At 39.0% G+C, this 12,562-nt stretch overlaps 1 protein-coding gene across 1 annotated transcript; it reads right to left on the bottom strand.

Moving 5' to 3' along the window:
• Positions 1 to 4,733: 4,733 nt before the first annotated feature.
• foxe3 (forkhead box E3) lies at positions 4,734 to 5,984 on the bottom strand. The gene has a single exon (XM_084922259.1). It carries the CDS (start codon positions 5,982 to 5,984, stop codon positions 4,734 to 4,736), a length of 1,251 nt encoding a protein of 416 aa, XP_084778385.1.
• Between the last annotated feature and the right edge of the window lie 6,578 nt (positions 5,985 to 12,562).

The raw sequence follows: 12,562 nt of genomic DNA, 5'->3' as shown, positions 1-12,562 counted from the left end.
GCCAGACTGTCACACTATCCTCCTTAGTGCTCAAAAGGTATTTATAGGGCCACGCTGATCACGTGGTCTTTGAGTCACTGTTACCAGGAACTGGACGAAATTATCCAGCAAAAAACAATATTTGCATTTGCTCTTGAATATTATATCATATGTTAAAATGTTATAATAATAACAGAAGCACTCAAGTCTACACAGGTTGAAACGACATCAGTTGTTCCCTTGTATATGTACATATTTTAAGACCTCCAAGTGCGAAGATCTCAAATATTCTGTGCATATTTTATGCTTTATCAGAGGGAAAAGAATATAAGAAATAGGCATGTGAATGTATGTGTTAAAAGTGAAAAACTGTCTTACTGGTAGCTTCTTATTCACTTAAAAGAAAGAAAGAAAAAAGTTTCATATCTGGACATGAAGTGTTTGATTCACTTAAAGAAGACACCGTGACTTCAGGGGAAGGTGCACCACTGATGGTGACGGATCATAAAAAAGATTATAAAATTATTATTATCATTATTGATAATAATACTAATAATAATAATAATAATAATAATAATAATAATAATACTAATAATAATAATAATAATAATAATAATAACAATAATAATAATGCACGCATATTGAGTGAAATCAAAATTTTGAATCTGTTCATAAAGTAAAAAAAGATGGAAAAGAAAAGATAATAACAATCTGCAGCTCAAGTTATTATTATTACTAGTATTGTTATAAAACTTTTTAATTGAGGTTAATTTATGAAGTAGAGTGCACAGCACTTTAAAATCCGAGTGTGAAATAGATTTTTTAAAATATACATATTTTACTAAAATAGTCCTCGACACTTTTTTTTATTTTTTTTGTTCAGTATTTTACATTTTTCTTTCGATTTTATCTAATGTAACGTAACCTTAAATCCATTTTGTTTATTCAAGTATCCAAAGTGCTGCATAAATAAGTTGTACAAGCGGAGCATGTACAACTGTCTGAAAGGTTTCAGACAGGCGCATAATTCCGTGATTCAAGCGAAGAAAAAATTCTCACGGGTTTAGTGTTTTCCTCATCAACAATTCGCAGCATTATTCGTGGGCATTTTCTGCATATTTCACAGTGTTACACGGGGGTATAGTGTGCCGCAACCTGCTTCAATTCATCTTCGTGAAAGGCCAGGAGCAGATGACAAAGTGCAATGTGTGCGGGCTTATTTAAAGCAGGCGGACATTCCAGTTCATTATGGGGCAGAAACATCGAATTACTGTAATGCGTTTACATCAGCACCCCATTAATCCTAGCTACAGGTCAAACAGCAAACAGATCAGATTCATATATGTCATATTTTTTGCTTTTAGGGTGGGTTTTTTGTTTGTTTGTTTTTGGTTTTTGGCACGTCAAAGAACAAGACTTTCATGCGTTTTCGACTACACTTGTTTTCTTTTTGTTGTTTGTTGCCTTTTCTTGAACAGTGTGTGTGTGTGTGTGTGTGTTGTTTTTACTGATAGAGCAAGTTCAAAACGAGCATGCGTAACCTTAAACATGGAAGCCCTTGCTGATCCATGTGTCCTGCTCTCTGACCTGCCTGTCACAAGTCTTCTAAAAATCTGAAATAGACGCTCTGACACCTGCCTGACAGCTACCCAAGAGACATAACACATTAACTTATATTAGATCATCCTTACGGAACTCAAGGCCCAGCCTTAGTTTTATTCACAGATCAGCGAAAATATTGCTCTTATTTGTTTATTTATTCCCTCTATTATATTTTAAAACACCGACGATATGTCACAATGACCTGCCTTACGAACAGAAGGGGTAACAATTCGTATTGCCTTCATTTGATAACTAATGCTGGGTTTTTACTTACAGTATAACCAATGAATTAATTATATACATATTTACGTAAAAAATATTGTCAGTCTACTTAATGCTACGTGTGTAATCACGTGGAAGTAAGAAGAGTAAGAGTTACCGGAGCTTTTGAGAAGTTATCATCTTTTAAAGCTTCAGTAGGCGTTAGTTCATATTCTCTGCGACTCTCAAAAAGAAGAGGCTTATTTCAGTTTATGGTGTCAAGGCGCCCTCTGCTGTTTGCAGAGCAGTGATAATTAAAGTCATGCACTCGCAGGTGAGACTGTGTGCTAGCTGTGACTCATTCAAGCAGCAAATCGGTAAAACTTGCACTGACTGGCAGAGGTTATTGAAACATTCTCACGTAATGAGGAAACCACTTTATACAATGCAAAAGCCTTTGTTAGAAAAATGAGTATAGTTTTATTTTTTTTATAATACCAGAGAAGTACATAACTTCTATATTAGGCTATAAAATATCAAATACTGTTGATGTGCAACACAACACTTCCTGAAATAAACTGTCTGGCTGAATAGACGGTTAGTGTTTGACTTGAGGTTAAGGGAGCAGATTGTACTGTGAGACTTGTTATAACGCGATATATAAAATAGTAACACCTGCTGAAAACTCATATGTAATGTAAATGAAGCCTGGTATAGCTACACATGAGCGCCTGCTGGATATTATTTTTAAATCGATGGCAAATAAAGAATAAAAATGTGATCATAATGATTGGATTGTGGATTTCCTTACTGTCCTTATAGTTTGGGATACTTAAAAAATAAAATTTTGCTTAAACAGTCACATTGTTTGTCTCAAACCTTCAGTGCGTTTTGTTGACGTAAGCACTTTTCAGCACTTGAATATGGAAATTAGATTGAGATTGCATCTCAGTGATGAAACACGAACACCGAACAAGACTTACTAACAAAATAAAAATTAAATAAGCTCATTTCAATAAATCAGAAAGTGTTTTCACTGGTGACTGCTCTTCAAAATCTGTTCGGCTAAATCATAATTCAAAAAGTTAATGATTAAAAAACATGTCTTGGAGGGTGGAGAAAATTATAGAAGCTGAACACGTCGTGCCTTTGCTTCCACCTAGTGGTAGGGCAGCTGTCCGAGTCCTTCAGTGACTTCAGCGCTTCAGAGTTATCTAATAAAAGTTTTGGGGCGTTTTTTGCTGAATACACGTTGTTGTGATTGGCTGGCGTGAGGTTTAGGTGGCGATGAGCAGACCTGCACTTTGAATTTGACTTTTGTCTGTTAGAATTGTTAGAAATTGTTGTGTTTTATGATTCAAACGGAACAACCATTACAGTTTATACTTGCAAGTAAGCGCTTTACTCATGGGTATGTTTGCGTTTCCACAAATTTGTCCCTGGTGCCTAAAACTGAATGTTTTTCTTACACCTTTTTTCAGTCTGTATTATAAGTCATATAACTGTTTACACGATAATTTATATACCTCAGAGATAAAAAATTGTCCCAGCTGTTGTCTGAAACATATTTTGTCTCCAGCAATAACTGCTATGCACACTTTCTTTATGTCCTTATTTCATTAGATTACCAGGAAATTAATTTCCACAAAATACGGCTCATATGTGTCTCTTTTTTTGTTGTTTTCTTTTCTTGTGTTGTGTTGCTGTTGTTACAATTCACAAGTCTAGAAAATTACATGTAAAAATCCATAAAGAGGAAAAGCCTTCAAGATATTAAAGATTATTATAGCAGGGATGCCAGAGACTTAACATAGCATTAATAAGTAATTTATAATTAATTAACAAATTAAAAAAAGGCTTAATGCAGGTTTTGGGACATTTATTTATTTATTTTTACAGTTTGAGTATCTTTGTTAAATCGCCATGCATCGTTGCTAACCTGAATTTCATGCGATTTGTATCAAAGTTCAAGAATGATGGTAAAGATGATTTTATTTTTAGTTTTGAGTCTAGTTTTTTAATTGAACACTTCTCAATAAAAACTCTATTTGTTTTATGTCATTTATTATTGATTATGTCAGTGAAATACATTTAAAATATAATTATTCATTTGTGCATTTGAACACAGAAATGTCGAGTCTACCTGTACCCAGCTCAAGACGTCATTTTAAAAGTGTGGATTTTGAATGGTTCATTGGTGATTCGTGGTGATGCAATGATTCATTCCAAAGAACTGACTAAAGTGGTTTATTTGTGAACTGGTTTAATATTTTCTCACACCAATTTAGGTTAAATCAATGTAAGAAAACTCATGTTTTCATAGATTTTAGCTTGTAGTGACATGGAATCTTTAAAAATAAATATTACCCATTACTGTGTTTTTCATAGGTTTAAAGTTTTAAATGGTCAAGGAAAAAGGCTACATTTACTTTACTGTAAAAATCATTTTTATTTCCTTTTTATATCCTTTGTCGCGTGTAATGCTAACACCCTTCCTTTAATAAAGTCTTTACATCAGCACAATATTTACATAAAAAACAGCAGACGTGAAACAGCAGACGTGAACAGTCTATACGTCTATAAGAAACATGTAAACTTAAAAACAAACTGCAAAATACAGGAAATACAAAAGCAGTGTTTCACAAATTAATACATATTGAGATACACTCATGGAATGTGTCAAACTAAATGGCTTTACACCTTTTCAAATAGGAATGTTTCATAGTGAGGCTCGGTCTTATTGTGTCATGTCCTTTTTGAGCTTGGCAAAAAATTAAATTCCGAAATTCCAGCGTGAACTAAATCTATCATTTATTGTTATGCTGACTGAATAATATGAACTTGTTATTTTTAAGCTGTTCTTCTGATTAATTTGGGGCTTTTTCCTTTAATGGGCCATTTAGGTCTAGAATCCTTCCTGTCTGCACTCAATTAAGTTTTTAGTTTTCATCTTACATATACCGCTCTAATCCTGACGCAAAGTTGGCTTGTCTCATGTAAGTGTTGTTGTAGTTCATGGGGCTGGAGAGGCCCAGTAGCTGCTCCGAGTGCTCGGCGCAGGAGCTCGGGCGCAATGCCGGTAGGGAGAGCCGGTTGCTCGTACAGTACACTTGGGAGCTGCCCGGGGAGAATCCGGACTGGGTCATGGTGGGTAGATTTGGAGGAGAAGCCGGAGAGGAATATGGGTACCCGGTGGTCAGGTTGGATGAAAGGTTCCCGCTGTTTCTGCTCAGCATGTTCGCTGACGGGTTGACAGTCTGAGTCTGGAAGCAAGCAGACGGGTCGGTGCCGGTTACCGAGCAGCTGGAGGTCATAGTGCTCAGATCACCTCCACCCAGCCCCAGCGCTTGGGAGTTGAGGTCCCCACCTGGGCCGCTCTGCACAACCGTCTGCTGACTGATGATGTTGTCGATGCTGAACATGCGCGGCTGTCCTTGGCTGACTCCAGCAGAGGTCTGGTAATGATGCAGCATGGCTGGGTGTGGGGATGTGGCCGTCAGCTGAGAGCCGTAACCTGACCCTATGCCGGCATACAGGGCGTTTGGATACGAAGGCCTTCCCATTGGCGTTGGCGTAAAAGCGCTGGAGCTCTGCATGTAACCGGGGTATGTGCTAACGTCTGTGCGCTTGAATCTTTTCCTTCTCCTCAAAAAACTTCCGTTGTCAAACATGTCCTCAGCTGCGGGGTCTAACGTCCAGTAATTGCCTTTACCTGGTCTGCCGGGCTCCCGGGGGATCTTCACAAAGCAGTCATTGAGCGTGAGGTTGTGGCGGATTGAGTTCTGCCACTTCTTCGAGTTCTCCCTGTAGAAAGGGAAGCGCTCCATTATGAACTTATAAATGCCCCCTAAGGTGAGTTTCCTCTCCGGGGAGTTGGCAATGGCCATGGCGATGAGAGCGATGTAGCTGTAGGGAGGCTTCCCCCTCTGGACGGGCCTCTTCCTCCTGCGGCTCCCCGTGGGCAGGTGCTCTTCAGTCTGACCCAGAGCGCCTCCGTCCTCCGTGTTGGGACTGTTTCCTCGGGGCTCGGACTTGATCAAAATGCTTTCCTTTGACCGGGCCTGTAGCATCAAAGGCGGCGGAGGCAGTGGCGAGTCCAGGCTCACATTTGGAGACATGACAACAGGACTTGCCTCGGCAGGTGATTGCTCTGCGGTCATGTTGCACATGCCAGAGAAGTAGGAATAATTTGCTAGATTCATAAAAGAACCAATGCAACGATCGCCTTTTTGTCGAAATGATCAGCAGGGGAAAGAATCAACCAGGTGCATGTACAGCCCCTTGCTCTGGCCCCTATCCTGTCCTGGTGTTTGGGGTAGTGTGTGTGTCAGTTCAGGTGAGAGAAAGGCGTTGACAGTTTTATATGACAGGGCAGGAATGACGCCACTGAGTAGCCAGTGACGACTGAGGCAGGAGGACCCACCGAGTACTCACCCAGAAATTGACAATTTTCTAACAGACTGCGGTTTATATAATACAAAGACTTGCATGCAATGCTAAATTTTTAGATTGTAAAAAGTGTTGTATTTTTACAGTGTAGGATTTAACATCTTTAATCAGAAGAGGCCCATATATGGCAGAACCAAACAATAAAATTGCATTTATTTGTCATTCTCACATGGATGTAATGTTTGAGATACTAACAAAAATTTTAGTGGTGATGCATTCTCTGTCTCTCTCTCTTTCTCCTTGTGTGTCTGTATCTCAGCTGCTCTCTCTGTGCTTTCACTAATGCCTGTGTATATATCCAGGGCAGAAACAACACTCGGAGAGCTGCTCCATGCTACTCCAAACCCAACAGCCAATCCACCAATTGAAAAATAATAACAAGCCACTGAAAACAAGCAATTGAGCTATCAAAGCTTTTGGGCAAGAAAAGTAAATATCCCTTCATTTCATTTTCATTTTTGGAGAGTGATAATCAAACACTCCCCGTGGTGTAGAGGAGAGGTGTTATCTTATGGATTTTGAAGTAAAAACAGGGTTGTGCACACAGTTGGTATGCAGACAACACTCTTTGAAGACCAGAACTTGAAAGTGCTTTTAATTGATCATTCAGGCAAAAAAGAAGGCTGAAATTAATTGCACAGGTAAAACGCACAGAGATGAACTACCAGTGTTTAAAATGTGGGTTAAGGTGTTGAAGCGAGCTGAAGGGAAGCTTAATAATGTCAATGACATCCAAGCAACAAATTAAAGGAAAACCCAGGATAGAAGTGGTGGAATCCCTGGAAGAGTTCATAAGTAAATATTATGTGAGCAGTGTTATAAGTCACGCAATCACCAAATCTAATTCAACAACAACACGTCACACAAGGTTACATTTTTTGGTAGAAGGGTCAAATCTATGACAAACTAAACTGGGAGCATGCATTTTCCAGACACCATATTGGAATATTTTTTGTTGTTTTTCCTTTTAGTTGATCTCCCAATTATTACTGTACAAATATGTGGTAAATCATTGACAACTAGGTAGAACAGATCCATGGAGACAGAGCGATGATGTTCAAAAGAAGAAAGACGAGATGGCTCGTTTTCCTTCCAACATGAGTAACACAAATAAAAAAGTTTTGACAACAGCCAGACCAAAGCTATTAATCATCGCTGCCCACTCTTCTCCCAGATGCCTTTTCCCCCCGATCACCCTCTCTCTGCCAGCACACAGTAGCTGCCACCCCTTCCCACAGATGACTGGACCCCTCCCCACCCAGCCACAGCTCAGACAACACTAAGCCCAGCTAGCTACTCACAGCCAGTGGCTAACAGCTTCAGACAGGCGTGGGAGCGGGGATGTATCCAAGCAGGATCTGCCCCCAGAGCTGTCAGGTCAGGCAGGACAAACAGGGGCTCAGGCCAGGAAACGAGGCCTTCTGCCTCGGGGCCTGCGGCCTCTTGCTAATCCCCACCCTGACCACCTCATTACCCTGTCAGAGCCTTCACACCTCTCTGTACCTCAACACTATCAGTACATTAGTCATGTTGTACGGCCAGTCTGCGTGCTTGTTTCTCTGTCACACCGTACTTTTACTTACTTTATTATGTTGTGGCTAGTCAAGAAAAAGCCTGCTACAGTAAAACATTTTAAATGAAGTCTATGGATGTGGGAAAATTAATCGAAAATGTAGAACAACAGAAGTTACCAGCACCCAAAAAGTGGAAGTTTCATCTTAGAGTACAAAAACCCTGCTTAATTCTTAATAACTGCAAGAATAGTGACTGAAACTAACTCCAACTCTTATCTGCAATCCAGTTGTTTAATATGTTTAATAGCTCCATTAGAACATTTTTCATCAAATTAAACTTTCATACATTTGCTATTTTTTATATTTAACTGTATATTAGACTGTAGTCAGTCAGTTGGAGTAACTTCACTGGTGGGAAATATTTGTTATTTTTTTGTTAAAAAAGAAATTGTTTAAACCTGACTTCCTTAGACCCCTCTGAACCTATGCTGTATTCTAAAGCGAGATGAATCATGTATCATATCGACAGGATTTTAACTGGAAACTACTTGGTAAGTGACAAATTATTTTAATGTAGAATCCCCCAAATTCACTAGTAAACAGAAGTCACAGACTTTCTCTAACATACAGAGCAGAGCATATATTTATAAGTGCATGAAGACAAAATATGAACAGGTAACGTTTTTCACCAACATCAGACACACAGTTAAACGTCGCAGCCACTGTGCTTTAAAGGGTAAACATGAACTAATTAGACCGCCATTCACTGGACACTTTTTTAGTTCCACCCGTTCCACTGCGCATTAACCTAAATATATAATCAGCCACTCACATCACAACTTAATGCATTTAGACATGGTCAAGCCAACATGCTGAAGTTCAAACTGAGCATCAGAATAGAGAAGAAAGTTGATTTAAGTGACTTTGAATGTGATATGGTTATTAGTACCACATGTACTGGTCAGAATATTTCAGAAACTGCTATTCTACTGGGATTTTCCCACAAAATCATATTTAGGGGTTACAGAGAATGGTCTGAAAAGGAGAAAAATATCAACTGAGACCTGATAGGAAAGCAACAGTAACTCAACTAACCACTTGTTACAACCAAGGTGTGCAGAATAGCATCTCTGAGTCCTGTCAGCAAAAAGCAGGAAACTACAGTCCTCACAGATTCGCCAGAATTGGACAATAGAAGATTGAAAAGCATTGTCTTGTCTGACGAGTCATGATTTCTGCTGCCACATTCAAATGGTACAGTCAGAATTTGGTATAAACAACATGAAAACGTGGATCCTTCCTGCCTTTAATTAACAGCTCAGGCTTCTGCTGGTGGTGTAATCATGTGGGGGATATTTTTTCATACACTTCGGGTTGCTTAGTACTGACTGAGCATCATTTAAACACCACAGACTGCTTAAATATGCTTGATGGACATGTCCACCCTTTTATGACCACAGTGTACCCTGCTTCTGAAGTCTCCTTGCAAGAGGATGACACACTACCACAAAGCTCAAATCACCTCAAACTGGTTTCTTGAAGATGACAATGACTTCACTGTATAGTCATCTACAGTCACCAGATTTCGGTCAAATAGACTTTTGGGATGTGGTGGGATGGATGTGCAGCTGACAAATCTGCATCAGTGGGATGATGCTATCATGTCAATACTGAATGTTTCCAGCACCTTGTTCAATCTATGCTGCAAATAATGAAGACGCTTATGAAAGCAAAAGGCAGTCCAACAATACTAGCAATGTGCATCTAACAAAGTGTCCCGTGAGTGTAAACTGGATGCTTATTTAAGGGTAATCGAATGAAGGAAAGATGGCTACTTCATCTCAGACAGACAATTTAACATGTCCGGTTTTATTTTGTTCTAAATGTTGATTCCACATTGTGCCGCCACACTGGATATTACATCCATCCTGAACCACTTCAGCCAGAGTTTGACATTGGGGGAATTTTCTCTCAGGAACTGATCATAAGTTTGCAAGACTTTCTGAACCACTTATGCCACTGGTAGGAAATCATGTAGCACGACTCCTACAGCATGTACTTTTCCAGTTTTGTTTTAATGTTCTTCACAAGTTTTAGCAAATCTCAGTTACATTTCCAGTCATATTTCCCAGTTTGCTAAGAGATTCACTGATGGTAGCAAGTTCACAGGTTCTCTTTTCCTTTTCCATGAAATCCTGAGAAGTACAGAGGGTGAGATGGATGGACAAAGTTGCTGAGTAAACACTTGGAATCTATTCATTCGCACAGTGGCTCCAGGGGATGGGGAGGAGGGGTTCATGAGAAAAAGTGGGGGAATGAATGAGCGAGGGACAGAGGGAAAGAGAGGGAGACACAGAGAGAGAAACACACGGGAGAGCGCAACCTTTTTCTTGCTCAAGCTCATCAAGTACGGGCCAGGGCTCCTGAAAACGCAGGGATTACCAGGGTACAGGGGCTGTACTGGCCAGGGCCGCCTCTGCTCACTCCTGCACTGCACGCTACACTGCCCCGCTAAAGCACAGCGCATGGTTCTCACACACACACACACACACACACACACACACACACACAAATCAGTCATGCTTGATGCTTACATATAAGGTAATCATATCTCATTTTCAAAATTTCACATGAACACACAGATAAAAAAGAGTGAATATATGCATCATAAATAGCTTTATAATTACTTCACAAGTAGTAATTTAAAAGTAATTATCTCTAATTATTATTATTATAATTTTTACATTTTGGGACGTTAATGCAATAATAAACTGTCTAGAGCAAACCCCAGTTTTCTACTACTGACCTCTGACCATTCAAATGAAGAAACAGACTTTACTTAATACAGAATATACAGTTTATTCTGCAATTGTTCCTTCACCAGGCAACATAAACCTTTGACCCGTTGCTATATGATTAAAGATGTGCTATTTAAGTTACTTCCTGGATAAATACTTGTCTGCCCCCAAGACACCCAGACAATCCCTCAGCCTTGGGCAATGCAGTGAGGGATGCTGCAAAATACATACGTAAGACTGAACACCAAGCAGAGGTCAAATCCTGTTAAGGTAAACACAAACAATTAGGAAGTGAGCAACATGTGCATAAAGTGGAAAACATGACCATCTGACAGAGTCTGTTGAAATGCTTCAGGGGATTCTTTTAGCAAGAAGCAAGCGGTGCATAAACAGAAAACTGAAGGTTAAGGAGAAGGGAAAGCAAAATATAACGGCGAAACTTTTAGTGTTGATGTCTAAGCCAAAAAATATCAAAATAACTGACTGTTAACATCATTAAAGGAATAATTTGGCCAATTTAGAAATGCATCCATTAGAAAGATGAGAGGATTAAGTCCACTCTTTCCATTAAATATAAAGTTATAGTAGGAGATGGCTAGCTTAGCATACACAGTGAAAGCAAGAAAACAGCAAGCCTTGGTATATCCTATCTGAAGGATTAAAGAATTCACCTAACATCTTAAGTGCTCTCTAATTTAACATTGCATAGCCTAATATAGGTATTTCCAGACTTTCTACCCATTTGCTATTATAATGGACTAGTTCTTATACAGCACTTTCCACTGGTGCTGTGTGATACTACAAAAATTGGCATTTATCCGATACCAAGTAAATACAGAGCCCATACTCCCAACACCAATATCAATACTTTTAACCTATAAAGGCAGCTTATGTATGGGAGAGCAGGGCGTTATGAGTTATGAGATGAATATTCATCAATTTGCAAATTCTGAACATATTTTAATGATCACTAAATTATTTGTACTTTCTACTATAATTGATTAATCTGTCAAAACACACCTTACAGCTTCAGTTTTTCTGGAGACCTGGAATGTAAATGTTCCTGTCTCTAAAGCACTTTGGGTCATCTTGTGTTGTTTAAATGTGCTACAGGCTATAAATAAAATATAGATGACAGTCAACACAAAACATTCAAACATTTTTCATACTGGATGTTTAGGATAGATTTTTTTTCATTAAACAAATTTTTTTTAAACACAATTCAAACTTTTACATACTGAACTTATAAGATGGAAACAAAGTATCACTCTCATTTTGCTGGTATTGATCCAATACCAATACAGGCGCTGGTGTACTATCAGTAATGATGCTACCCATATTTGGATCCATCTGCCCACATTTACTTTCCACTATAAATCTCATTCACCCAATCGCATTCATTTTATCTAACATTCACACATACACTCAGATCAGGGACAACTTCAGGTTCAGTATCTTGCCCAAGGTAACTTTGACACAAGGACACGATTGATCCAACAACCTTCCAATTGGTAAACGATCCGCTCTACTACCTGAGCCATAGCCACCCTAGTTTAATGACATAAAACACAGAAGTTCTTATACTGTATTTAGGGGCTAAAGTAGTCAGAGAAAACAACAAACAGCCTCGTTATAATAAAGTGAAGAGGCAAACACTGCCCTAATACTCCGCTCCTTAGTATGATCAGTCAACAGGGGGAAGCTTGCTGAGTGTTAAGGTCTTGGCTGACTGGTCTGTAGGTGCTTTTCTATAACAAGAGCCGCTGACAGAAGAGCAAACAGAGGAAACCATACACCCCTCTGTCCTGGAGAGCTGAGGTGGCCAGAAAACAAAGGAAGGAAATTCTTTGTCTGCTGAAAATAGTTTCACATAGATAAATAAAAAATAATAATTAAACCTTGTTTAAAGCATTAAATATACCCACAAGCAAACCTTTAAACAGAAGGAAATATAGAGCATGGTGATCTAATTCAGATACTGAACGTTGGAAATACTGTTTGTTGGCTTTACTGTATGAG

Source organism: Perissodus microlepis, chromosome 23 (assembly GCF_051167445.1).
Source record: "Perissodus microlepis isolate ML-2025 ecotype Zambia chromosome 23, ASM5116744v1, whole genome shotgun sequence".
Lineage (NCBI taxonomy): Eukaryota > Metazoa > Chordata > Actinopteri > Cichliformes > Cichlidae > Perissodus > Perissodus microlepis.
The sequence above is the reverse complement of the archived record's forward strand: the minus strand, read 5'-3'. Positions and strand labels throughout refer to the sequence as shown.